This window comes from Phoca vitulina, unplaced genomic scaffold (genome assembly GCF_004348235.1).
Source record: "Phoca vitulina isolate PV1807 unplaced genomic scaffold, GSC_HSeal_1.0 scaffold1, whole genome shotgun sequence".
NCBI classification, from domain to species: domain Eukaryota; kingdom Metazoa; phylum Chordata; class Mammalia; order Carnivora; family Phocidae; genus Phoca; species Phoca vitulina.
The window spans coordinates 91,883,817-91,911,530 of record NW_022589704.1 but is presented as its reverse complement, the minus strand read 5'-3'; the positions used below and the strand labels follow the sequence as shown (position 1 = coordinate 91,911,530).

Genomic DNA, 27,714 nt, shown 5'->3' with positions numbered 1-27,714 from the left:
ACCACTGCAATGGAAAAACAGTAAAAGGCCACAAAACACAAATTAGATGAACTCCCAGGACAAACTGTTGTTCTTAGTTCAAAGTCAATGATAATATGATGTGTTAAAGTCTGCAAGTCTAATGATACTATTTACTATTTAAATGGCATCTCTTCCTCATAAATCTTTAAAAAAATGACCCTTGAAAATGATTTTTAATGCAGGTTTTGGGACTAATTTTTTAGAATTCTCACATTTCATGGTATTCTTTTGACTTAAGAATTGATAGAAACTAGTAGTAATATGTATAACAATGGCCCATTAAAATTGCAAATTACTAAGGAAAACCATTATTCCCATGGTCACAATAAAGTTTTCCTTCTCCCCAAAACAAATTACTTAAAATAAAATTACTTACAGGATTTCTTGGGTCAGGCATGGTATAGAAAGGTCTTACAGCCAATGGATATTTATCAAGAATATAAAAGTCTGTATCATACTATAAAAAGAATGATTAAAATTAATTTTAAAAAATTTTAACAAAAGTAAAAAGAAGGCTAACATTTTGATAATTGTCCTTTTAAAAGTAAGTTTTGTTCTTCAAAATTACTATAATTACATTGTATATACAATAAGTATTCTGTTTCTTTCAATTAACATTTGTATCCTCTAGTATTTTGCCATCATGTTAAAAATTTCTCCAATACTTAAATTGTGGGAGCTATTGACTATTCTATCATAGTTCAAATATTCATTTTCTTCTCTTTTTTTTTTTGGACTTGTAATCTCTTTCCAATTTCTTCCCCATTGAAAACTATGCTGTGATAAACTTCTTTGAATTTCATTCTTTTCTTTGCTAATCTAATTCATTTACTCTTTCAGATGCAATTTGTTAACTTCCTGTTAAATTATCCTAAATCTCTTTGGGTTTTACAAAAACTACATTAAATCTATAAATTACTTTAGGAAAAATTGACATCTTTTACAATATTCATCTTCAAAAAAACCTTGATTATTTTCCCAATTTAAATTTTTGTGCGAACATCTAAAAGGAATTTGGTAGTTTTCTTCATATGAAAACTATAATTGAACTAAATAAGTAACATTAACATGAAATTATGACATTTTTGTTACAAAAAATAGTTACTACATGACCTAGATTTAATTAAAAAGAAACCAATCACATTTCAACTCTTTTGACATTAAACATTTTTGCTAAAACTCAAGCGTAGAGGGAATGTCAACAGAGCTGACAAACTGGAATCTGCTCTGCTGAAACAGCATTTTGAAGCTATAAACTCAACACAGCAGTTTCAGAAATAGGTTAGCTCCCCAGTCAATTTTGAGTGCAGCCAGCAGGAGGAGCTCAACGACTGTTTTCATTTATACACAATTCTCTTAATTTCTTGGCTTCTTTGGAGTTTTAGAAAATGAGATAGGAAAGCAGCTTTCACAAAAGAGGCCGAAAAGAACCTCATTCACCTTCAAGTCCCATGAGTCATCAGGGGTACTCAGGGAAGACCATTTCTAAAGAATTTCAAATCATCTTGAGATTGTTTCTAATCTAACAGTCTGATACAGATACCACTTTTAGAGGGACCTCAGTACAACTTAGTACAAAAATCAGATACTGAGCTAATCAAACTGAGCAAAGCCTATCTGAATATTTTTTATTTTTCCAAGAATTAAAAAAAAAAATTGTTCCTTGTGGTTTTTTATTTGTTCTGGGATCTTACCATTCTGGAAAACTGTTCCCCCTCAACTATTCTTTAGTACCAGAATATGTTTCAGATTTAGAAAAAGAAATCCAGCATGCACAAGAGTCCTACCTTTTCCTTTACCAAACGACCCAAGAGTTTTTCATTTGGTGTACTGAAAAACAAAAACAAAAACCCCCATGAAATTAGGTGTTTGAAGATCAAATAGCAACTTAAAGAGTAAGGCCCCTCTTCTATTTGAGGTTCTCAAAGGATAAAAAATGTGGTCAAAATACATAGTTGTCTATCCTGCTCCTTTTTTAAAAGGCAAGTACAGTCACAACATTTAGTAGGTGCTGCTCAAAAATATTTAAATAAAACAATAAACAGATATAGCAATTCACAGATTCAGAAATAACATGGATGAAATAATTTCCTACAATTATATATAATTAAAGTTCACTATAGCAACATAGGCTATTCTTGCCATTAAGTGGTTCTACTTCAAGATGCTCTCTCCTTTTGTTACTCTTTATCAAAGGTTTATAAAACAAAAATCGGTATTTCCAAGTCTTTAAAATGTAATCGTGTTTCTATAGCTAAGAGGCTGTTATTTTAGCTTCTATCCTAGGTAAGAACAACTGACAAAATACTCAAGAAAATATTGCTCAGCTTAAAATAATCATAGAATTTATAGTTTGCCTTAAAAATGTAATCTAGCAATGAAGGAGATGCTTAAAACCATAAACGTATATTTCTGTTAAACAAAAATAAAGGGTTTTGAGCAAAATATGCTTAAAAAAGCCCCAAAAAAGACAATAACCATTCCTTTCATTCCTATATCCATACGAATTATTGTGAGGGCTTAAATATTTTAACTTAAGAACCCTTGAGAAAAATGTACTAAGTACTGTAGACAATAATTTCTTTATTAAACTACATAATTTATTCAAATTATAAGTTATATGATCTGAATTTAGATAACATAATACTATATAACAAAGAACAGATATTTTTATAACTTTTGGAGATATTAATTTTATGCCCTAGTCCGGTGTGGGGATGGATTAAGACTGCTGTCTACCCTCTCTAACACCACTGATTTAGAGAGGTAACATATTAGATGATAAAAAGATCACAGGCCAAAGTCCCTATATATTCTTTAAAGTGTTACAAATATGGGGGTGTGGTAGGGTAAAAAATGGTGTTTATAAACAAAACTATCAAAGCTCAGGCAAACCACATTAAACATAATATTTTATTTCAGATCACACATTAAACAAAACAGCATCATACTATATATATACCAAAGTTAATAAAACTGAAGTTTATCAGCTGGGTGGAAAAAATCATCATTCATTAATATATGCATTCTTTCATATCTTAAACCTAATTACTAAAGTTTAAAAAATCAGAGTCAAACCTCAGATCTTCTTCATCTCCCATTTCGATTCCAGCTTCCCTAAGCATAGCCAATGCTTCACAATACTCGAGTCTTAAAGTTGGCTCCAAAAATTTGAATGGCTCACACGGGAATTGTTTATTCACTGTCTGAATTTCAGTTTGAAACCTATTTGTACAAGATAGAGTTAATAAAAAAAAAAAAAAAATGTGTCGTGTTCTCCCCACAAGAGGTCACTGTAGCAATACATAACACATTTTTTAAGAAAGATTTTACTAATATAAGTGAGATAATGAGTAGATAGCTTTATTCTTCTACAACCTGATACATTTTTTTTTTTTTAAACAAAGAAACAACATTTTTAACATTTCACAGGAGTCACTGTATGTGCGATGATGAGGAAAGGGCAATCTGAGTAGGTTCAGGGGTAGTAGCAGCTCCATGGTCAGCGAAGTGCCTTTTCCAGCTGAGCCACTCAGCCCCACCCCCACAGACCCTCCTAGCTGTCTGGGAAACCCATTCCCTAATGGCTGGCTGACATGAACCCAAGAGTCTACTCTACATACTATTAGTTCTATGTGTTCCACTGATAACAATTTTGAAATTCAGAGGTAACTCAAAAGTAAATGCTTTTATTTTATTTAATTAATTTATTTTTTAGAGGGGGGAAGGGAGGGGCAGAGGGAAAGGGAGAAAGACAATTTTAAGCAGGCTCCATGCTCAGCACTGGGCCCGACGCAGGGCTCCATCTCACAACCCTGAGATCATGACCTGACCCAAAATCAAGAGTTGGGCGCTTAACCAACTGAGCCACCCAGGAGCCCCTAAAAGGAAATGCTTTTAGAGAAAGTTGTTTTGTGTAAAATCAGCCTCAATACAAAAATTGGAGACTTGCAGTCTCTTTTTTTTATTTTATTTTATTATGTTATGTTAATTACCATACGTTACATCATTAGTTTTTGATGTAGTGTTCCATGATTCATTGTTTGTGTATAACACCCAGTGCTCCATTCAGTCCGTGCCCTCTTTAATACCCATCACCAGGCTAACCCAACCCCCCACCCCCCTCCCCTCTAGAACCCTCAGTTTGTTTCTCAGAGTCCATAGTCTCTCATGGTTTGTCTCCCCCTCTGATTCCCCCCCCCTTCATTTTTCCCTTCCTGCTATCTTCTTCTTTTTTTAACATATATTATTTGTTTCAGAGGTGCAGGTTTGTGATTCATCAGTCTTAAACAATTCACAGCGCTCACCATAGCACATACCCTCCCCAATGTCTATCACCCAGCCACTCCATCCCTCCCACCTCCCACCACTCCAGCAACCCTCAGTTTGTTTCCTGAGATTAAGAATTCCTCATATCAGTGAGATCATATGATACATGTCTTTCTCTGATTGACTTATTTCGCTCAGCATAATACCCTCCAGTTCCATCCACATTGTTGCAAATGGCAAGATTTCATTCCTTTTGATGGCTGTATACTATTCCTGTGTGTGTGTGTGTGTGTGTGTGTGTGTGTGTGTACACACACACACACACACACACATCTTCTTTATCCATTCATCTGTCGATGGACATCTTGGCTCTTTCCATAGTTTGGCTATTGTGGACATTGCTGCTATAAACATCAGGGTGCACGTACCCCTTTGGATCCCTACATTTGTATCTTTGGGGTAAATACCCAGTAGTGCAACTGTAGTAGTAGAAACAGCTAAGAAAAAATATCTGGTAGGTACTGAGTACCTAACTATGTCACATAAAATCATTCTTTGAATCAGTGTATGCACCAGGAAAAAGTGTTACCAAGAAATTATTTACATTAAAGATGAAATTTAAATACTCAAAATATTTAACACCTTTCTTAGTCTCCTCTTGTTTTGTCACCACAGTGGCATTAAAGGATTAAAAACTTTATACCTCGTATCAGCTAACACTGTTAGTAACGTAAAATACCCATTTTATGAGGCATTAGAAAGAACTGACTTTTTAATCCTTTAACAACACTTGTTATCCGCAAGGTAGACCAAATTAATGAATATTTGTCTTATCTTCCCCCATTCCCATTATACGGTAAGTCTGTGAGTGCAATCTCCCATTTTAATAACCACTATAGTACAGTGTCTAGCCTTTAAACAGCGGGCACAAATGTTTACTGTATTGAATTGTGGAAGATCATATTTTAGTAAGATTTAAAAAGTATATTTTTGCCACTTATGGATGAAATGATAGCTGGGATTTGCTTCAAAATAATAGGGGATGGGAGAAATGGGTAAACAAAACTGGCCATGGGTTAACAATGGCTGAAATTGGGTGATGAGTACATGGGGGTTCATTAGGCTAGTCTCTATTTTGTATGTGTCTTGAAATTTTACATAATTGACAGAATTGAAAAAGTATGTTTATATTCCATGAAAACACTAGAAATTAAAACATTATCATTTCCTGATTAGTCTTAAAGACTTTCATGGGAGCAATAAAGCTTAGCCATTGATTTATTCAAATCTTGATGTAAGAAGGGTTAAGAAGATCCCAATAATTGATTTCTAAATTCTTTCTTTGCTTTGGATATTAACCCAATCATGTCTATCAATATTTTAAAATACATTTGCCTATTATTCTTCTATGAGAGATAAGTACTAAGGATAAACATGAGAGGTATATGACACTAGCCAGGTAACACAACTTACAACTGACAGAGAAACTCAGAATTCCTAAATGACTTACAGAATATAAAAATAAGGCTTTTATTTCTAGGTTGCCACCTTAAATCTACTTGAAAAAGTCCAGTGATGATGGTGTTTGAATCTCTAATTTGTAAACAGAGATTTGATTAATCCCAAGGGCCCGATTAATGCTCGATCTATTATTACAAAAACTGAAGTGGAAATTTCATATCCCAATATTAGAGAAGATATCAATACCCAAAATAAATGGGCTTCAGAAACCTTCTTGATTTATAAATGTGGGGAAAAAAAAACAAGAGAAAAGCTCTGTTCCTTCACTGTAGTTTCAAAGGGTATTTTATTTTATAAGGAAACATCAGTTGTTCCATAGACTACGTGAACGAAAGTTGCTTAAAATAAACGGCATTGAAATTTTCAGAGTACAAAGGTTTAAAAAAAAAGGCTGTCTACAATGAGCTAGTCATCAACATACCAATGCAATGCGGAGAATGCCTGGAAAATATCGGTACTTATGCTACAAGATTTTTGTAAGATCAATGATTAATTTCTGTGTCCTTGAAATTACTCATTAGACTTGCAATGGAGTAAATAAGATTCATAGTATTTTTGAACTCTTTTTAAGTATCAATGAAGCATATCCAAATACATCAACAATTAACAGTTAAATCAGTGGTCTTTAAATAAAAATTTCAAATACAGCCCTTTGTCAATTATCAAAGTGCTAGATAAGTCTACAATAGCCTACTTAATATTTAGTACTGTCTCAAGTATGGAGAAAGTAAAAAAAGACTCTCTTGTTCCTACTTAACTTGTTTTCCATTTTCTTTTCCTATTTTCTCTGTGTTAAACATCATCACAAGTAAACAACTTTCAATGACCTTTAAGGAAGAAACTATTTGCCAGTTTAGAGGGTGTACCTAATGTGAACATTTTACATAATTCAATTCTCTGCACATCCTGAACATGTCTAACAATTTTCTGTAAGATTCTTATCACCACATTATTACCACTACCAGTTTAATAATAAACTGCTATAAAAGTAACATAGGTGCTATTTCTTTCAGACATTCAGGATATTTAATATAAAGGGAAAAAAAAATAGTTAGACTGGTTCACAATCTGGTAAACTTCCCCACCAAAATAAGGTTAACTAGCTGATCCAACTGACTTGGATCCAGAAGTACTATTCTGACTGTTCATTTTTTCACTAATTAACTATTGATCATCTATGTGGCAAGTCCTCTCCCCACCATATATATATGTATATTCAGTATAAACTTAGTTTACATGTTTCAGTTCAAGAATTACTTTATTTTGGAGAACCCAAATTGGTTAGACATTAAGTCCATCTAAGGGATATACAGTATTTGTTTTTACCTTTTTTGGAGTCCTTTGAATATTTGTACTAAGGTGTCAGCAATTTCTTCCACAACTTCATGGTAATGGTAATTAAAAGCCATTTCAATGTCCAAACCAACAAATTCAGTTAGATGTCTGTGGGTATTTGAGTCTTCAGCTCTGAATACTGTAACGTTATTAAAAGAAATAAATAGTAAATAGTGCTTTAAAGTTTTGCAAAAATTGTGATTTAAATACAAAATTTTATTTACTAGTACTCAAATGGTATTATTTTCATTTATCATTATGGGGTTCTGGAAAGACTTTGGATAAGCCATATACTTCAGCATTCTCTTGGACAGCAAGTTCATTACCAACTCCTACAGTCATGTAGTAAAAGCTCTAACAAATGTAAATTAATAAATGAGGCTTCGGAGAATCCTAAGGGAATGCAAGGTCCTGAAGTGCCTTCTCAATGATTAAAAATAGTGAGTTCTTCTCAATTTTATTAAAACTTGACTCCAGCTAAATGAAATCTGTACCAGTGAAGTAACTTTATATATATATTCCAGCCATTACCTCTGTCCAGCTCTTACTGTCCTCACTGCACTTTCTTCCTTTTCCAGTCTTCCTGACTCTAGCTCTGCTCCATCTTTCACATCACTTTAAGACTAAAATTCCTACAACACATCCTTGCTCAGTAATTAACTATTGATCATCATGGTTCCCAAATAGCACTGTAATAGAATATAAAATGACAAAAAATCTAAAACCTTTATGCTTTCATATTTAATCTTACCCTATATTTTCCGTTTATTCTTAACGCTACGTAGCCTTTTTATTTTCTCCCATGCTCTTTACTCATTCTGCTTCTGCTGACTAGAATGCCATTTCTGTAGTCTGTATCTCCTACTCTGTTCTTAAAGCCCACTTCAGTTTGCATTTTCCTTTATGGTAACTATAGCAAATTCCATCTTCTCCCTCTTTTTACACTATCTATACCCCATAATTAACACCAATCTTGCTGTGAAAACCAGTTGATTATTCCCTGCAACTGCTATATGTATGCATGTCTTTTTCTGTCTTGGGAGAAGGAACAATGTTTCTTCCCTTGTCACTCAAAACATAGTTTACTAATTGGCAGCATCAGCAGTACCTGGGAGCTTGTGAGAACTGTAGAATCTCAAGCTTCCCTCCAGACCTACTGGTTGGAATCTGCATTTTAACAAGATCCTCAAGTAATTCATGCACACATGAACATCTGAGAAGTGCTGGTTGATTTTTCTTTTATGTACATGTTACCTAGCACAATGCTATGTATGTAGCAGGCATTCAACAAATTAGTAAATTCAGAAAATTAACACAATTAATGCTCTTGCCAGTTTCTCTAACAGCAGGCATTTAATTTTTATTTAGCTATCAAAAAACTTACATATATAAAATAACTTGTAAGTTTTACAGAACGAAGCAAAGCTGGTTTTTGCTTATAATCGGCTTCATTAAAGAATCTACCACATGATTATGTGTCCATGCTTAACTTTTAATTTCTAATGGACTTTAGCATATTCTCAATAGTAAGAACAGTACAAATAGTGATAGTAAAACAGAACAGCTTTGAAATAAATTGGTAGCAAAGTACCCAGAAGTACATTTGTAAACTTACAAGAGTAGTAAGGGGCTATCAAGGACAACAAAATACATTATTTGGAAGACTGCAACTACTTGTTCGAAATTTCGTGTTCATGGAGAGTTGAAAGGCGAGTCCAAACAGGAGCTAATTCTGTTCTAATTACACTGAAATAATAATAAATAATATACTCAAGGTATATTTCAGAGGGTATATATTTTCAAGGCATGCATTTTTAAAATGAGATATTCCCAAGGCAAACATTTTCTTCAGCAATCCTCTGTAGGAATATAAAATGCTTATGAATCTATTCACATAAATGATGTTCAGCTACTTAAAGAACTATTGAGCATACAATTTTTTTTTTTTTTTTAGGAAATGTCTACCCAAGCACATTATCATTTTTACCTAAAAGTCTAGTGTTTATATAGCCAACATATAAAAGGATTTAAGCTTCCAAAATGTCTGTATGCAAAATGTGTTCCTAAAACCTTAACTATTGTACAATTAATAAATTTTGAGAAAACTATAACCACCAAAACCTTACCTGGTCCAATACAGAAAACCTTCTCAAAATCAGCACAAATACACATTTGCTTGTACAGCTGTGGGGACTGGGCCAGGTATGCATTATTTTTAAAATATGACACAGTAAATACATTGGCTCCTCCTTCACTGGCAGCTGAAATGTAAACATTTATGTTATTATAACCAACTGCAAGCTTATCAATGCAAATTTCTAATAAAAACAGTTTATGCTTTTAAGTATTTCACTTAAAAAAAATAAAAAATTTCAGAGAAACTATATATGATTTATACCTGATTCTAAACCATTTATAATTTAGGAGAGATTTACTTCTTTGGCTATATCTTCACTTTATCAGATATATACACTTCCTTTCTGCATCAATTTCAAATCTATTAAAACTACTTTGGAGTTGTAAATATTTTTTTCAAAAAGGAAAAGATATTCTTACTGATTTTTCTAAGTATCAAGAAAGCAATGTTCAATTCTTGATTTATAAATAAATGCCACTTGTAACACATTTTTTAGTGTTATTTAAGCAACTCTAAAAAGGGTAAAGTGATTAAAATAAGATTCTCATATGAGACTGAGAATTAATGAGATTTTCCCACTTGCAGTATTTAGTAATATTACAATGCAGTTTATACAAAACAAAATTGCAATACCAATTTAGAAAGAAACCTACATAATGAAAGTAGTTTCTGGTGCAACTTACATAATATCAATCTTGCTTCATCTGTTACTGCCTCATTTTATAATCACTATACATAATGACTCTTAAAACAAGAAGATGCTATATTATTGATGTCAGTGATATGTGACTGCTGATATATATATATATATATGGCATAGTCTTCAAAATAAAAAGTCTCACGGATAAACCTTAAGGGACAGTTGGGATTCTCAATTTAAAAAAAAAAAACAAACTAAGCAACTTGGGAGAAAGCAAATTTATTTTTAAAAATTAAGAGAAATGTCTTAAAGCATACCTGAGATAATTTTAGGAGTTTGGATCTCCATAAAACCCTTGTGAATTAAAGTTTCTCGGAAAAGATGGCAGATGCCAGACTGGAGACGGAAGACTGCCTGACTAGTTGATGTCTAAAAGACAATAATAAAATCTAATGAAATCAATTTGACACATTAACTGAGATGGAGTATTTTCTAATCAGGCCACCTGCCTAGAAGGTTCACAGAGAAAACAATTCATTATATGAGAGAAAAGTTAGGTTATATGACAATTAGTATAAGGATATATCTTGGAATTTCTTCCTATTATAGGAGAATGGCAATTTTGCTCTTTAAAATCTCCAACATCTCCAACTTGACTTTGCTGAGAGTCTATAAAAGATTAGAGAGTAGTTTAAACATAAACTAAGATGCTTAAAAGACTTCAAGTACCAACAATGCTTCCCAAAATGTAAAGTCAAAGTAGAGGTTAAAACTGTGAATGCCTAGGGGCACCTGGGTGGCTCAGTCCGGACGTTAAGTGTCAGACTCTTGATTTCCACTCCGGTCATGATCTCAGGGTCATGAGATCAAGCCTTGCGTCAGGCTCCTAGCTCAGCACTCAGCGGGGAGTCTGCTTGAGATTCTCTCTCTCTCCCTCTCCCCTTTGCCCCCTACCCCACTTGCGTGTATATGTGTGTGTGTGTGTGTGCACGCGTGCGTGTGCACTCTCTCTCTCTCAAATAAATAAATCTTAAAAAAAATGTGAACGCTTACAAGGGCCAGACAAATAACATAAATGGAATAAATGAATGATACTTCCTGGGTGGTGCAGGGCATAGCAGAGGACATAATGCCTCATCTAGAGTGCTAGCTAATGTTGCCATGCCACAGTATTGCCAGATTCACCTCCAACTTTTTAAGAAAAGCCATCTAGATTTAATGTGTAAATCCTCACTTTTCAACAGTAGCAATGAATTTAAATTAAAAAAAAAAAAAGATACCAAAGAAAAATACTTTGGGGCCAAATTCTATAGGCACAACCAATAATTTCTGTGAATAAATAGCATGGGTAAAAAGAGTATGATGTCTACCTACTGTGGCCAAAATTATGAAACATCTGAGGTTTCTAGGCAGTATCAAGAGGACTACTGATTATTGTTATAGCCTTTTCTATAGACTACAAATTAAAATGGAAAAGGAAAGGGACAAAAAAGCAAATAATCAGGGGAGACATACGAGTGTATAATAAAGGTAGACCCATACGACCGCAGAAAAGTTGTAAAGAACTCTTAAGGTGACAAAGGATTTAAGCTTTAGGTAGAATATTTAAGGAGGAAGATGTGGTCAAAACATTAAGAAAGAAAGATGACATTGGTTTTACTACAATGGTGAAACCACTGAACTCTTTCACTTGCAACCAAACCAGAAAGGGAAACAGAAGACCTATGAGATTACTAAATAAACCACCAGGGCCAACTACTTCTTTATTATTAATTCTGGGCTCAGATCAAATTCAAAGGATGGAGGCATTAATTACTAATCTCCACCTGGTCCACATTCTAGAATATCATACAATTTCTTTCACAATTTTGTAGTGATATTAATGGTTATGTTTTTACTTATTAACTTGTCTAAAACAGGTATCACCTGGCAGCAAGCCCATTTATTGGCTTCATGTTCCTTTGTCATTTTAAAACAAAGCAAGTCAATACCCTGTGAATTATTACTTGACCGTCCTCGTTGCCTGCAATTATATTTAGGGAAAGGGTCAGTCAGAAAGGTAAATTGTTTCTTGTATTGTCGTACGTACAGACAAATGCCAATTAGTTCTATAAGTCTGAGACAGGTGTGGTATCCCTGCCCACCTTGATTTCGGCACAGTCACGTCACTTAATAAATAAATGAGGCATACCCTAAGATCAATGACTCTGTTGTCTAATCTTGTATCCTGGTTAACAGTAGCTCTTCCTTCCTAAAAAAAGATGAAAAAACAGATTTTACTAATTTTTTTAAGAACACAAAAACACTTTTAAGAAGCCATGTTTACTTCTAAGTGAGAACAGGTGTGCTTATGTGTGTTAATATTACACCCCCAAATCAGGGATCCAAGAAACAAGAAGCAGGGCCAGAGAGAAGCTATTGTTAAAAGAGAGATGGAAAGAAGAGAAATGCAAATGAACAGAGGTTAATGCTTTCCTTCCATCTCCCACCCCACCAAAGCCTGGCCTCATTACTGGGACATGAGAAGAATTAATCACTTGCACCTTCATTGATTCCTGGATTTTACCTGCTAAAGACTAAAGGACTAGATAAAAGCTGACAGAGTAGTGGTTCTCAAAGTATGTTCTGGGCACCACTGAAGGTCCCAAAGACACTTTCAGGGAGTCCATGAAGTCAAACCTATTTTTCACAGTGACAAATTTTCACTCTGTACTGAGTTTTCCCAAGGCTTCATGATGTGTGCTACCACAACAGAATGAATGCAGAGGCAGGTATGAGAATCTAATTGTTGTCCATTAAGGCAGACATTACAAAGATCTGTAGATATGTAAGACAATGTCACTCTTGACACTAAATTATTTTTTGTTTTTGGAAATATTTTTCAAGGGGCGCCTGGGTGGCTCAGTCATTAAGCGTCTGCCTTCGGCTCAGGTCATGATCCCAGGGTCCTGGGATCGAGCCCCGCATCGGGCTCCCTGCTTGGCAGGAAGCCTGCTTCTCCCTCTCCCACAACCCCACTTGTATTCCCTCTCTCGCTGTGTCTCTCTAATAAATGTTATTTATTAAATAAATAAATAAAATCTTAAAAAAAAAAAAGAAAAGTTTTCAAAAATGTTATTTTTATCATTCATATAGGATTAATATATATAAACACATAATATACCTACATTACTGTTACTTTTATTAATACATACTAAGAATTTCCTATTCTAATTTCTAATATTATAAATATTGATAAAGATATACAAAAACAAAAGTTTATGGGGGAAATTATTTTTAAGAGTGTAAAGGGATCCTGGGACCAAAAAGTTGGAGAACTGTTGATGTGAGAGTAAATTTAGATAAAAAATGAAGCTCAAATCACTTCACAGGTACCCTTCATACAAAAATAGGACATCAAGTTTTCAATGTTCTATAAATTAAACATACAGAGGAAGCAAAATATTTCAAAAATGTAATTTTAACCTCTTCTCCTTCCACCTCAGGCCGGACAGCATCATCCAGCTGCAGGGGCAGGCGGGGTTCAGCCAAACTGATCACATAAATCTGAAAGTGAGAGATTACCAAAAATATCATGAAGCACACAAAACCTGTTATCTTTTACTTAAAAAAAATCTACAGTTGACATAAATATGAAGCTATGTTTGCATATATCTTAACTGAAACTACTTGCTAAAATCAAACAAAGATGTACATGTTTTTTCACTTATAAAATGGGAATCATAGTATTTCTTGCCTATTTCCCTAGGTTGTTGGAAGTCAAATGAGAGAACATATATACAAATACTTTGTAAACTCTAATGTGCATACCAGTGTGACAAATAAGTACTAACTGGGGTCAAGGGGTCTGAGTTTACGGCCTTGCTTTGTCACATAAAAGCTGTTGTTAGGCAAATCATTTAACCTCAGAGCTTCAATATTCTACTCTGTAAAATAAGGTCTGAGGTAAGAATCAAATGGAGTAATGAATATGAAAACACTTTGCTCTTTTGAAAGGGCCATTAAACAAATGTGTTATTATCACTGTTCACAGCATTTGGCCATTTCTACTGCTAGGACCAAAGTCACCCCAACTCTGCTGTCCATCAACTCCCTTTTCTCATTCTTTTTCTAAATATCCTTTCCTTGCCATCTTTCATCAAACATGTTATATCTCATTTCCTGCTACTCTCCTGGTTTGGAGCTGCCATAGAAGGTATTCCTCTATGGTGTTAAAATTCCTTTTTATTTGTTAAATTCACTCACATTAATTGCACATTTTAGTGCTAAAATGCAGTTAGGTCATAAAAAATGAGCTAGGGTTTTTTGGCTACTCTTAAAACATGTTACCCTATTAGTTACTCCCAACTATGCCTGGAAAACCTGTTAAAGCACGAAAGGGAAACAGACCTTATTTAGTTAATTCAGGAAAGGAAATTACATTCTTCCAGTTGGTAGATCATATTTAGCGTTCAGTTCAGACTCTTTAAGAAAAAGTGTCAGAAGGATACTCCAGTCCTTCTGATAGTAAAATAGAATTGTCACCACCTTCTATGCTCAAGTATAGTGTTTCCCTTCGATGAGTTAATAGAAACTTGATTTCCAATGCAAAGTTGTAGAATGGAACAGCTCCCTCTTCTATTTTTATAACTAGTAGAAATTCACTTCATTAGGTTGTGAGCATCCTACAAATTCACACAGTGCTGGCTCAAAGTATGTACTCAGTAACTGCTGGCTGAATAAATAAATAACTGATAAGAGTCAGTGCTTACTATAAGACCCTTTTTAAGATATAACACTTTATACTTTGTGAGATACTTTATAATTATTTCCATTAAGGCAAAATTTGTAAGCTCTTTAGGCTTTATATTTATCATTTATATTTATTAGGGTTGTATTGAATGCTAGATAATTAGAATATTTTAGAATACATTTGCTCTACCCACTAAAATTTTATTTATTGAAGTATTGAAAAAGATATGTTACTTGGAAGATGGGGGTTGTTTTACTTGGTCAGCATACGCTTAGGTTGGTCTGCCTTTATAGGTTACACACTTCTTGGTGTGGTTGGTTTGAAATGAAGCTCACACAAAGAAAAAAAAGTAATCTGGCAAGTTAGGTCAGTAAAAAACACAAGATTTTCTAAGTCTTGAGGAGTTCCCATGATGATTCCAGTTAAATATGACCTTACTCTCAAATGAGTGGTATGAGTCCATCTTTCTGTAATCTGTCAATCTGCCTGACTGCTCTATCTTATATATGCTCACACACAAGCAAATAAACATATAGGGATAAGGGCAGGAAGTGGCTACTTTAAGAGAAATTTAATGATGCATATGGTAGATACAAACTAGGCCTGGACCTGAGAACTGCAGGTTCGAAACTGCAGGGTTATTTCAAAAGTACTAAATATGTGTGAGTTCACTTATAGTATTTTAAAAGTCAATGATAACGAGCACTTATAGTTTTTATTTCTGAGGAGGAAATAGACGTGGGAAAAATCTTGTATGAAAGGAAGTTATTGCTGGAATGTAAGACCGACACAGTTTTGTCTCTTTTGATTTCTCTATAAAGTATCAGTAATATAATGACTATAAGGAAATATAATCATTAAAAATTAGTATAATTAGTCAACCTTTAGAGGTATACTGTCATAAGAAAGTTCATAGCAAAATACATGCATAATAGCAAACAAAGCTTTTTAGATGTGTTTTCTATTTTTCCCTATGTGACTATGGTATATTGTTTGTTTGCAAAAAATGGCTCTAATAATTCCTCAGCCTCCTATATACATGTCTTTTTTCAATGATGTTGCCTCTTCCCATCAAGAGGTGGAATCTCTTTCTCCATCCCTTAAATCTAATTAAGTTATTTCATGTGACTTGCTTTGACCAATGACATATTTAGCAAACGTGACACAAGGAGAAGCTTGAAAAGTGCTTGCACACTAGGGCTTCCCTCTCTTGCTGCTGGGAACCCTTCTGGTACCATGTCAGCAAGCCTGGGCTAGCCCGCTGGACGCACAGAGGCCACAGGGAGAAATGTCCCAGAAATATCAGTAGGCCCAGCTGATGTCATGCAGAGTAGATGAGTCACCCCAGATAGGCTGACTCTAACTGCCCCATACACAGAATCATGAGCAAATAAATGTTTTAAGTATTGGGGTGGTTTGTTATAGGACAAAAGCTAATTGATTCGGTAATCGATTTATAAATCTCAATATTTTATATCAACTCTAAGAACACATAGATTTGATATGAATGGTTATGAGAACCACTCAAATCTATTTCTGTACCCAAATTTATATTTTGAAAAAAGTTACCTTTTGAACATGTAACTCTACGTCTTGCTGTGTACAGCTTCCAATTTTCTGATTCACTTTTCTCACTACACCTTCTACATCTACGATGCTCTCTTTGTTAATGCTGTCAAAAGAAAAAATTCACAACTTTAATCATCTCATCAGAGGTGTCAGAATTCATTTGGTGTTTCAACAGTAAAGCCGAAATATTAAACTCTTTTTTAATACAGTAAGCCACTTGAGATAAAGCCAGTCTATTTAACCTACTTACAATAAGCTATTATGTAGCACACCTTGTGAGATTTCTTGAAGAGATGATTTTCTAGATGCCATAATTTAGTTACCATTCATAAAATACTCTGAACATAAATGGCAACAGGACCAGCACTGAATTGTGAAAAGTAGAAAAAAGTCTTTCAATTATTTATCAAAGAACATTTCCCTTCCTATAGTTGAAATTTACAAAGATCAGCATTTCTTCCTATAAGGAGAAGCATGGGCTTCAATAAATGCAATTACTGGTATGTAATGGAATTAAATAATAGAAGAAGGTCAACTGAAAAGATTTCAAGGTAATAAAAGGATATTAGTTGCTGCAATTAAGCTCTCCACACCTATAGTTTCTGAGTACACACTGTCAGTGAATTTATGGCAGATAGCCCACAGGATTGTGCAATCCCATTTAAGAATGTCTACATGAAGCTCAATATACACTAAATGGGTCACCTAGGCAGTTGAATTTTATAACAAACTTGAATTTTGAACATAAGACACTCATATTCTGAAATACAAAATTTATTAAGTAGCTTATTAAGCTCACCAATTGATTATTTTTTGATTTCTAGGACATAACCAAGGGAGAAAGGGTATAATCCAAAATGGTGGTTCCCATACAAAATGTACCAGTTTTATGTATATTATTGTACTGACAGAATATATCATAATATATTTGTGGAAAAGGATAAATATTTAACTTTCAGTTTTGGAGAGTGATGTCAGCATCATGGCAGCTCAACTGGCCAAAATTATCAATGTAAAACTACCAATTAAAACTCTCAGGTGATAATTGGAACTGCAGAAGTGAGGTGAAAAGAGAAGAAGGAAGAAAAATGCAAAAGTGGTAACTGGGAGACAGTGGAGTTTCTGACACAGCTGGCATAATAGAAAGGGCAAACATGCATCAAGAAAATCTGTTCTGGACTCCCTGTTTATCTGCTCTGTCATAAGCCCCCGTTAACTTTTATATTGACCTTTCATGGCTAAAGTCCCAACCCAGAATCCTGCAAAATGAATGACAAGAATCTAAAAAAAAAACAAAAGAAAAAAAAAAAAGAGGAAAGAAAAAGAAGATTTAACTTTCACAGGAAAAGTTCTATTTATTCTGATGAGGAACTGGATCCTTAGTAGTTGCGGTGCCATTTGACAAGATTTCAGAAATCCAACAATGCTTATTTTACCCAAGAGAACACCACAATCCATTTCAATGAACATTTGCTCAGGGTTGGAAAACGATCAAAATGAGGATAAGAGGTGAAAAGTGGTGAAGAAAGGAAGAAAAATTTTCATTTCACTTTACTACACTGTCTAAAGCTCTATATGTCTGGTATCAACTTTAAAAGAAACCCAAAAATATGCCTATTTCTTACATTCATAAGTCTCCTGCACTAGAGCCATTACCTAATATCTAGCTAAAACTTCATAGCCTCAGATAATGTACTAATGAGTAATGCCTTATTCTTCAATGTTGCCAAAATTTTTTTTTAAGGTCTTAGCTTATCTCTATGGTGCACTGAATTCTTGCTCTCAAGTCTTTGCTCCCCTATTGTAGTAGTATTCATCCACACTTTTGCCATAGATTCAAGGTAGACAGAAGGTAACTTTTTGCCTCTTGGCTTTGGCCATATGACTTGCTTTATTAATGACATATCAGTGGATGTGATGCCAGTAAAGGCTTGAAATGTGCTTGTGCAGCTGAACTTGCCCTTCAGCATTTCTGCTTTTCTCCATAAGATGATGTCTCAAGTAGCTGTTGGTCCAAGGAAGCTGAGAAACACAAGGAGCAGACCAGGACACAAACCACAGCTTCAAAACAAGCTTAGATGGGGCGCCTGGGTGGCTCAGCTGGTTAAGCGACTGCCTTCGGCTCAGGTCATGATCCTGGAGTCCCTGGATCGAGTCCCGCATCAGGCTCCCTGCTCAGCAAGGAGCCTGCTTCTCCCTCTGACCCTCCCCCCTCTCATGTGCTCTCTCTCTCTCATTCTCTCTGTCTCAAATAAATAAATAAAATCTTTAAAAAAAAAAACAAGCTTAGATGAGCTGAATTCTAGCTGACCCACAGATATATGAGCAAGAAATCAAGGTTTATTGTTGTATGCTGCTGAATTTTTACTATTGGTGAAGTATACAATACATACAACTTACCATTTTAACCACTGTTAGATGTGTAATTCAGTGGCATTCACAATTTTGTGCAACCACCACCACTATCCATTTCTAGAACTTTTTCATTATGCCAGAAACTCTGAACTCATTAAACAATTAACTCTGCACTCATTCCAACTTCCTCCCACCCCCACCTCAGCTCCTGGTAACCTCTATTCTACTACTTTCTGTCTCTATGAACTTAATTACTCTAGGTACCTCAAGCATGTGGAACTGTAATATTTGTCCTTTTGTGTTTGACTTATCTCACCTGGCATAAAGTTTTCAAGGTTCATCTATATTATAGCTTGTATCAAAACTTCATTCCTTTTTAAGGCTGAATAATATTTCATTATATGTACATAATACATTTTGTTTATACATTCATCTGTTGATGGACATTTGGGTTGTTTTAGGTTATTGTGAAAAATGCTGCTTTGAACAATAGCATAACAAATATCTGTTTGAGTTCCCACTTTCGACTCTTTTGGGTATCTATCTAGAAGTGGAATTGTTGGATCATATGATAATTTTATGTTTAACTTTTTGAGGAACGGCCATATTGTTTTCCAGAGCAGCAGTACCATTTTACATTTCCCACCAGCAATGCATGAGGGTTCCAATTTCGCTACATCACTAATACTCATTATTCTTCCTTTTTTTGGGGGCGGGTAATAGTCATCCTAATGGATATGAAGTGATATCTCGTTGTGGTTTTGGTTTGCATTTCCCAAATGACTAGTGATGTTGAGCATCTTTTCACGTGCTTATTGGCCATCTATATATTTTCTTTGGAGAAACATCTATTCAAGTCCCTTGCGCATTTTGGAATTGGGTTGTTGTTGTTATAAGTTATCGGAGTTTTTACATGTTCTAGATATTAATCCTTTATCAGATATATGATTTGCAAATATTTTCTCCCATTCTGTGGATTGTCTTTTCACTCTCTTGATAGTGCCCTTTGATGCATAAAATGTGTTAGTTTCAATGAAGTCAAATTAATCTAGATTTACTTTCGTCACTTCTACTTTTGGTGTTGTATCTAAGAAATCACTGCTAAATCCAATGTCATAAAGCTTCTGGCCTATGTTTTCTTCTAAGAGTTTTATAGTTTCAGCTCTTATATTTAGGTAATTGATCCGTTTTTTAAAAAAAAGATTTTATTTATTTGCCAGAGAGAGAAAGAAAGAGAGAGCACAAGCAGGGGGAGTAGCAGGCAGAGGGAGAAGCAGGGTCCCTGCTGAGCAAGAAGCCCAATGCGGGATTCAATCCCAGGACCCTGGGATCATGACCTGAGCCAAAGGCAGATGCTTAACTGACTGAGCCACCCAGGCGTCCCGGTAATTGATCCATTTTCAGTTAATTTTATATATGGTGTACGGTAAGGTCTTTGGCATATGGATATCCGGTTTTCCCAGCACCATTTGTTGAGAAGACCATCCTTTCCCCATTGAAAGGTCTTGGTACCCTTGTCAAAATTCCGTTGGCCATTTAAGCCAGGGTTTGTTTATGTGCTCTCTCTTCTATTCCATTGGTTTATATGTCTATTTTCTTTTTTTTTTTAAGATTTTATTTATTTATTTGAGAGAGAGAGAGAGAGAGAGAGAGCACATGGGGGGGGAGGGTCAGAGGGAGGAGCAGACTCCCTGCTGAGCAGGGAGCCTGATGCGGGACTCGATCCCGGGACTCCAGGATCATGACCTGAGCCGAAGGCAGTCACCTAACCAACTGAGCCACCCAGGCGCCCTATATGTCTATTCTTATGTTAGTATCACATACTTTTGGTTACTATAGTTTTATAGGAAGTTTTGAAATCAGGGAGTGCAAGTCCTCTAAATTTGGTTTTTTTTTTCTCAAAACCGTTTTGGCTGTTCTGGGCCCCTTGAGAGTCCACATGAATTTTAAGATGGATTTTTCTATTTCTGCAAAAAATGCCATTGGGATTTTTGAAAGGGATTGCACTGAATCTGCAGATGGCTTTGAGTAGTCTTACCATACTGCAGAATTTAAGATGGTTTGTTACACAGTAGTTTTTTTGCAATAGCTGACTAATAATACAATCGTAAGTTTAAAAACATAAAATTAAAAAAAAAAATGCTTGAGTTCAAAGCGATCATCTGATCCTAAAAAAGGACTCTGAAATAAGTGAAAGTTTATTTGTACTTATTACATACACACTGGAATCCTCCAGTATGTATTATGCATTGTAAAGGGATTTAAAAAAGATATACAAAATCTGACTATGAAATATTAGGCTTGATTTAATATCAAACACAGCAGAATTTACCCATTCAAATGAATACTGCCCTCTTCAAAGTGACTTTCAGGGAAAGGTTGTAGGGACTCTAAATGTGTTTCAAAATTAGCACTGCCTAAAACAATCTTAAAACAACTTATCTGGAATTACCTCTTGGTTTTGTCACATAAATTATTTTTTGAGGGGCCAATCTCATTTATACCTATTGTTTACTACTTGTCAGAAATGCCGACGACCATGACGGAATTCTGTGTGGGGGATAAAAGGAGAGCCCCTCCAAAAAAGAAAAATCAAAAGAGAGTGGCATTAGAGATGCAAGGAAGCAACATGTTTCAAAAAGGAGAGAATAATATATCAGCTATAGGGTTAATATAGAGATTAACCTTACATATAGGATTAATACAGATAGATTAATTAATATATCAACTATAGGTTGACTGTCTCCAAACATTTCTGATAATTTGATATACTCTATCAGTAAAAAAAATTGGAGGGTATGTACCCCAATGTGTATATAATTTATTTTTTTCAGATTTTATTTATTTGAGAGAAAGAGAGAGAGAGAGAGGGAGAGCACGTGTACAAGCAGGGGGAGACTGCCTGCTGGGCAGGGAGCCTGATGCAGGGCTCAATCCTAGGACCCTGAGATCATGACCTGAGCCAAAGGCAGCCACTTAACTGACTGAGCCACCTAGGCACCCATATTTTATTTATTTTAAAATTATATACATGTAATCCTAAGCATAAGTATTACCCTTAGACAAACATAAAATCAGGGTAAGGTTCATAATTAGCAATAGTGAATGCAGATTCATACTTTACGAGTCTTCCTGGTAATTCCTTATTTGGAAGCAATGACATCTTGTCCAATCTTATTAGATTCTCCCTTGCCCTTCTTTCTCACACACACACACACACACACACAAAGCAGTGCAGAACCTGGCTGATACAAAGATCTGTAAGAGTAGAAGTGTCAGCATTAACATTTCTCATACGTGCTTATGTTTTAAATTTCATCCTCAATCTGTGGTCTTTATATAAAAATATAATTTTTAACTTTAACAACTGGTATTCAAATTAACTGTAGCCCTTTATAGGAGTCACTATAACTTTAGCTTGAAACTTCATTTTTTTTCTCCAAATTTTTAAATTAGAAAAAAATGGAACGAAGACCACTGAAGGAAATATTACAGATCACTTAACCACTTGGACCTTAAACTTGCTACTCCTTCTTTCTTTTTTTTTCCTTCTAGCTTGAAACTTTAAACACTGTTTACATTCACTGTACTCCTTAACAGCAGTCAATACAAAAAAGGCCTCTATGGCTGCCTTTAAAAAAATTTTGTCTTTACAAAACTCAACCATAGGGCGCCTGGGTGGCTCAGATGGTTAAGTGTCGGCCTTCGGCTCAGGTCATGATCCCAGGGTCCTGGGATTGAGTCCTGCATCGGGCTCCCTGCTACTTGGGAGCCTGCTTCTCCCTCTGCTTCTCTCTCTCTCTGTCTCTCATGAATAAATAAATAAAATCTTTAAAAAAAAAAAAAAACTCAACCATAACTAACACAAGATTACTGTGTTCATTACTTTAAAATGGCACTAAATAAAAAATAATTTTAAAAAGAAAAAAGAGATGACTTCTTCTCTTAACTCAAACACCAGCTACTAAATATTAGAAAGTTAATGTCAACGTAAGACGGAGATCCAGAAACACAGGCCTGGATAGGTATCCCATCTTCCTGCTTCCAGACAAATTTCATTTAAAGACCACAAACCATTTTGGATACACAATTAAGAACCTCTTCTTAAAGATCTCTAGGGAATGAGATGTGCCAACCTTCCTATGTAACTCATTTAGTTGCTTCATTTTTATATGCATTCAACCATGAGAAAATTGATCTTTCCAACAAACTGATTAAAATAACGTGTCGAAGAGTCCTGTGGCACTTAAATCCAATTAGTGAGTCAACTTTTCAGATTAGTATATTGATGAATTGGATATTCCTAGGAAAGATAAGTGGGGAAAACAACTGACCCTATTATTAAGTGCCAATGTTGCTCTTAAGGAATACACTCAAAAGCTAGAAACTGCTAGCGGTACAATCTAGTTAGTAAGGCAAAGATAAGCACCTCAGATTTAATATCTAAAGTAAATGCTAAGATAGTTATCCACTTAAGATATTAAAAGTGACCTCATATTTTGCCTTTTAAATGATTGGGAAACCCCAGCTGGAACTATCTGATTTGATATTTTTAATAGTGGAGTCCTTGCTTTTTTCCACCTGGTATATGGCCAGAGGGAATAGACTTAAATGTAGGGACTCATGGAATTAACATATAAATACCATTATTTCTGCCACTTTGTTGCGTAGGAGTTCACATGTTTTAAATGTCCAGTCTCTTAGGGTAGCACTATTCAAAATGGAAACACCTTGAGAATAAACAAACAGTCCTTAGGCACTCCTCTAAAGATAATCGCAAGCATTTCACAAATAAGAACTAAGACAAAATGAAAATTAACTGAGGATTAGAAATGGCCTTTTTCTCATGGACATATTTCTAAGCATGCTATTTTCCAAACCAAAGACTCTAGCAGAAAGGGTGGTTAGCTGACTCACTAACTAAGCTGCTACCTTTCCAAAGTGAATGTATTAGTAAATATTCATTTGAATTACTCATACTTTGCTGGTCCTCAAATTTCTAAAGTAAGCTAAAAACATCTATAAGTAAGGATTTTTGCTTCATTTAAATAAGTAACAGAATCCACCAGAATTTATATGTTGCTGTTCATGTGTTGTTTTTAATCATAATACAAGGCTGATGATATATTGAGCAATACAAGTCATAGTGTTTTCCAAATTTTTCTTTTCTAATTATAATTGTAGTTAGAAACCAAGGGATGAAGAGGAATGAGATACTGAAGAGTTCAGTGAAACAATGAAAACAGGGGGCAGCCTATAAACCTCTATTTTCATTATAAAGTAGAATACATTCCACTAGGTCCGGCTTAGAATAAAAATCAACTGTTGTGCCACAAATACACAATATACTCCTTAACCTCGTTGTTAGATTATGGGATCAGGAGTCTATGGGGCGTTCACATTCCAGGGCAAAAGAAAGGGGAACAGTGGGTAAGGATGCAGTGTGGGTAGTTCTGGGAATGGAACTGGCTTGTATAAGGTCAGACGAGGACAGAAAAAGTAGGACAAAAAGGGGAGACTGGTAAAAAGACCAGAAGTCTTGATGAGGTCCAACAGAAGATTAGGAGGCATGGGACAGGTAAAAAGTTGGAAATTATGGTTAGATAGAATCGCCACTGGAGTTTAAAATTAAGTTCTAAGGACCGAAATCCAAGTGACGGCCCCAGGAGTGAGTTATTAAAATGAATAGTGAAGCTAGTGGAGGAGAAGTAAGGAATTTTAAGGCCAAGCTATTCCAAATGAACACCTAAAGACATTTAGCATGAGATGATTTGAAATGAGAGGAATACAGTACTATCAGCCAGAAAAATAAAATGGCTTTGAGTAAAATATCCTATTTCATTCAGTCTTTGGAACTCCATGAACTCAAAAGGCTAGAACTTCTCTCCAATTTACTCAGCACAGATAAGCTTAGGTGATACTGCTAGCTGCCTATTCAAACCCACTCTCCTTGTCTTCATGGCTAACAGAGCCCCACTCCCATTCAGTATCCACTCTATCTGGCAAAGTGCTCTAAGAGAAGGTGAGCCCATCACAGGTCCAGAGAGTGGGTCGTGTTTAGTCCCAGCCCATCCTGGGAATTTAGTCCAGATTGACAGTGTCATTTCCACATAGTATCTCAAACCGGAAACTCTGAAGTAATTTTCCACTTCTTTCTTTTCCTCACCCCCACACATCAGCAGTCAGTAAACAGATAAGACTCATGTTTTTACCTACTCACTGGGCAAACATGGTTATCTCTTAAGAGTACCATCAGTTTTGCTATAATACTTGTTTTGAAAATGTGAATTCCAACACAATTGATACATTAGGTATCAATTGAAGCATAATGAGAAGTTTATGCTACCTATGCCAGACTTCATCAGTTGAGAAACACAAGGTCAATATAGACAACTGTACTCAGGTGAACTCAAAACACATACACCTCAAACATCTATCTATGTTACATGCCACACCTATCCACATCTGGCGGTACAATTTTCCTTTAGCTTTCAGCCAGCCTTCCTTCCACCCACTTCACAATAATCTACAAGCTGTAACTCTCTGCCACCCACTTCCACAAGGAAACAGCATGTTTTTAAAATTTTTATTTATTTGAGAGAGACAGAACAAGAGCATGAGCAGGGTTGTGGGAGGGTCAAAGGGAGAGGAAGAAGCAGACTCCCCGCCAAGCAGGACACCCGATGCGGGGCTCGATACCAGGACCCCAGGATCATGACTGACTGAGCCACCCAGGTGCCCAAACAGCATGTTTTGATTTGTTATGATTTCTCTTCTATGTAGAATCTAAAAGAAAACCAAAACGAACAAACGGCAAAATCAGACCTATAAATACAGACCTATAAATATATCAGAGCACACTGATGGTTGCCAGACAGGAGAGGGATGGAAGGACAGGCAAAATAGGTGAAGGGGAGTGGGAGGTACAGACTTCCAGTTACAGAATGAGTAAGTCATGGAGATGAAAGGTATATATATAGTCAGGGAACATAGTCAATGGTATTGTGATAGCACTGTATGGTAAGAGATGATAGCTACACTTGTGGTGAGCATAGCACAGAGCTGTCCAGTTACTATGCTGTACACCTGAAACTAATGTAACATGACATGGTGTGTCAACTATACTTCAATAAAAAAAATAAAAATGTGATACTTACTGTAGTATTATTTATGTATTTCTCAACCATTCAAGATGTATCAAGCTATTCTACCTATATTTAAAAAAATTAGGTTATTTTTAAAAAATTATGTCACTGATGACCATTGTGCTACTAATCCATTTTCCATATAAACGTTGAGGTTTTTACTGCATAATTTTGCACAGCACATGATTTTTAGGAAAGCATCTGTTATGTTACAGCAGAACTGAATGATTATTAGCTCTACTTTATAAAAAGTTAACCCTAAAGGACAACCATATTGTGACTGCCCCAACATCTCCTCCCTTGCTGACAACAGAGCAATTCTGAGAGGATTTTTGTTTGTACAAGTGTGTAACAAAAGCGATGAGTTAAGGAATAGCATCGGTTATCCAGCCAAACTCTTTCATTTCCTTCCTGAGTCCAGAATCTTAGTAAACGATAAATTCTTTTTTTATATTCAGAATTTGTGGACTTATTTTCCACATCAATTGCATACACGGTTGCTTTGTTGATTGACTCTGTTTTACTACTCACAAGAGTGCTAAGAATGTGCAAGATGCACTGTGTGGCAATGTTGATGATGATAAGAAAAAAAGACAAAAGGTTAAGTAAAAGTAGATGCAGTTATTAAATCTGCCTAGTGAATTTTAGGTTTTATGTTTATAATTATAGCTATCAAATATTTTTCATATTGAAATTATTCAAGAAAAATAACTATCTTTGCAAACACAAACTCTTTCATTTCTCCCCCCACGCCCAACGCTCCCCACCCCTGCTGTTTCCATTTTAATAGCATGCTTTTTAACAATGGGGTGACTCCTTAGGAAGCCAACTACTGCTTTATGGTAGAGGAGACAAGTTCACTAGTATTAATGATAGCTAGAAAAAAAATTTTAATTTCTCCTTTGGAACTGTTTTTAGCATTAACTTATGACTCAACATAAAAATATTTTTATTACTTTATCATCAGTTATACTTTTAAAACCGAAATTATTATTTTTAACCAGTTTTGGTTTTCAACTCGGGCAAGTATCTAAAAGTCATTATCACCATCAGGAAACAAAACAGGTATCTATCTATCTATCTATCTATCTATCTATCTATCTATCTATCATCAATCAACTATGTATCAGAATAAACTACACACTGGAGAAAAGATACTGTTTAGGCAAAAAGCATTACTTTGAGACCGAAAGCATTTCCCAGGCATGAATATATTTCAATAACAGTAAGGTTGTATTCTAAGTGAGCTGTATTATGGAGGGCTTTGAACTACTATCATTAGACTATCTCAGAGAAATAGGATGACATAGGAGGAATGTGAGCCCTAGAGTCAGAGACCTTACACTTAGTATTTAAATTTCAATTTCCTCAGCTGTAAAAATGAAGACATAAAAAAAAACAGTCTATTATCTCATAGCGCTGCTCTGAGGATCAAGGGCAAAGTACAAGTATGGCATTTTGCAGCTTCATATTTAGTGTATAGGAATATTTAATTATTACTGCTGCTATTGTTATAAGCAATAATATTAATAATGTTGCTGTTATTTGCCTGTACATCAGACTCTGATGCACTGCATCCCAATAAGTATAAAATTCATGCTAGACACTGGAAAGCTCAGCAAGATAAAGGAAGGGCAGGCACTATAATGAATTTTAATTATAGACTGTTTCTTAAACATTTTTTTTGTTTCTTAAAAATAATATTTCACATGTAATAAAAGTCCAGGGGTATATGTGGGGGGGGTGTGTGTGTGTGGGCAGGGGCTTCCTTCCATGGTCTTTCATCAAAGAAATATATGTCGCCAGTTAACAGAGGTCACTGAAGAGTATCCCATCATTATTCATATAATCTGCTCAATACATTCAAGATAATGATGGAAGGTTAATAGCATAACCTTTGTATGAACAGTAGTTTTTACCTTTTATTTCACATTATTTTAGGTACCACATACTTAAGCCCCTCAAAGTGCTTCTACCAAATATCCTGTCA

General features: G+C 35.1%; 1 protein-coding gene across 3 annotated transcripts in view; it reads right to left on the bottom strand.

The window, feature by feature from the left end:
- DARS1 (aspartyl-tRNA synthetase 1) overlaps positions 1-27,714 on the bottom strand; it is a 58,155-nt gene that overhangs the window by 4,451 nt on the left and 25,990 nt on the right. For all 3 annotated transcript variants that reach the window (XM_032411213.1, XM_032411218.1, XM_032411220.1), the window contains 9 exons: positions 16,225-16,327; positions 13,389-13,469; positions 12,115-12,174; positions 10,241-10,352; positions 9,273-9,407; positions 7,138-7,285; positions 3,100-3,246; positions 1,809-1,851; positions 398-478 (listed from right to left, as the gene is read on the bottom strand). In XM_032411213.1, the coding sequence (XP_032267104.1) occupies positions 398-478; positions 1,809-1,851; positions 3,100-3,246; positions 7,138-7,285; positions 9,273-9,407; positions 10,241-10,352; positions 12,115-12,174; positions 13,389-13,469; positions 16,225-16,327 (910 nt within the window). The remainder of the gene's footprint in view (positions 1-397; positions 479-1,808; positions 1,852-3,099; positions 3,247-7,137; positions 7,286-9,272; positions 9,408-10,240; positions 10,353-12,114; positions 12,175-13,388; positions 13,470-16,224; positions 16,328-27,714) is intronic.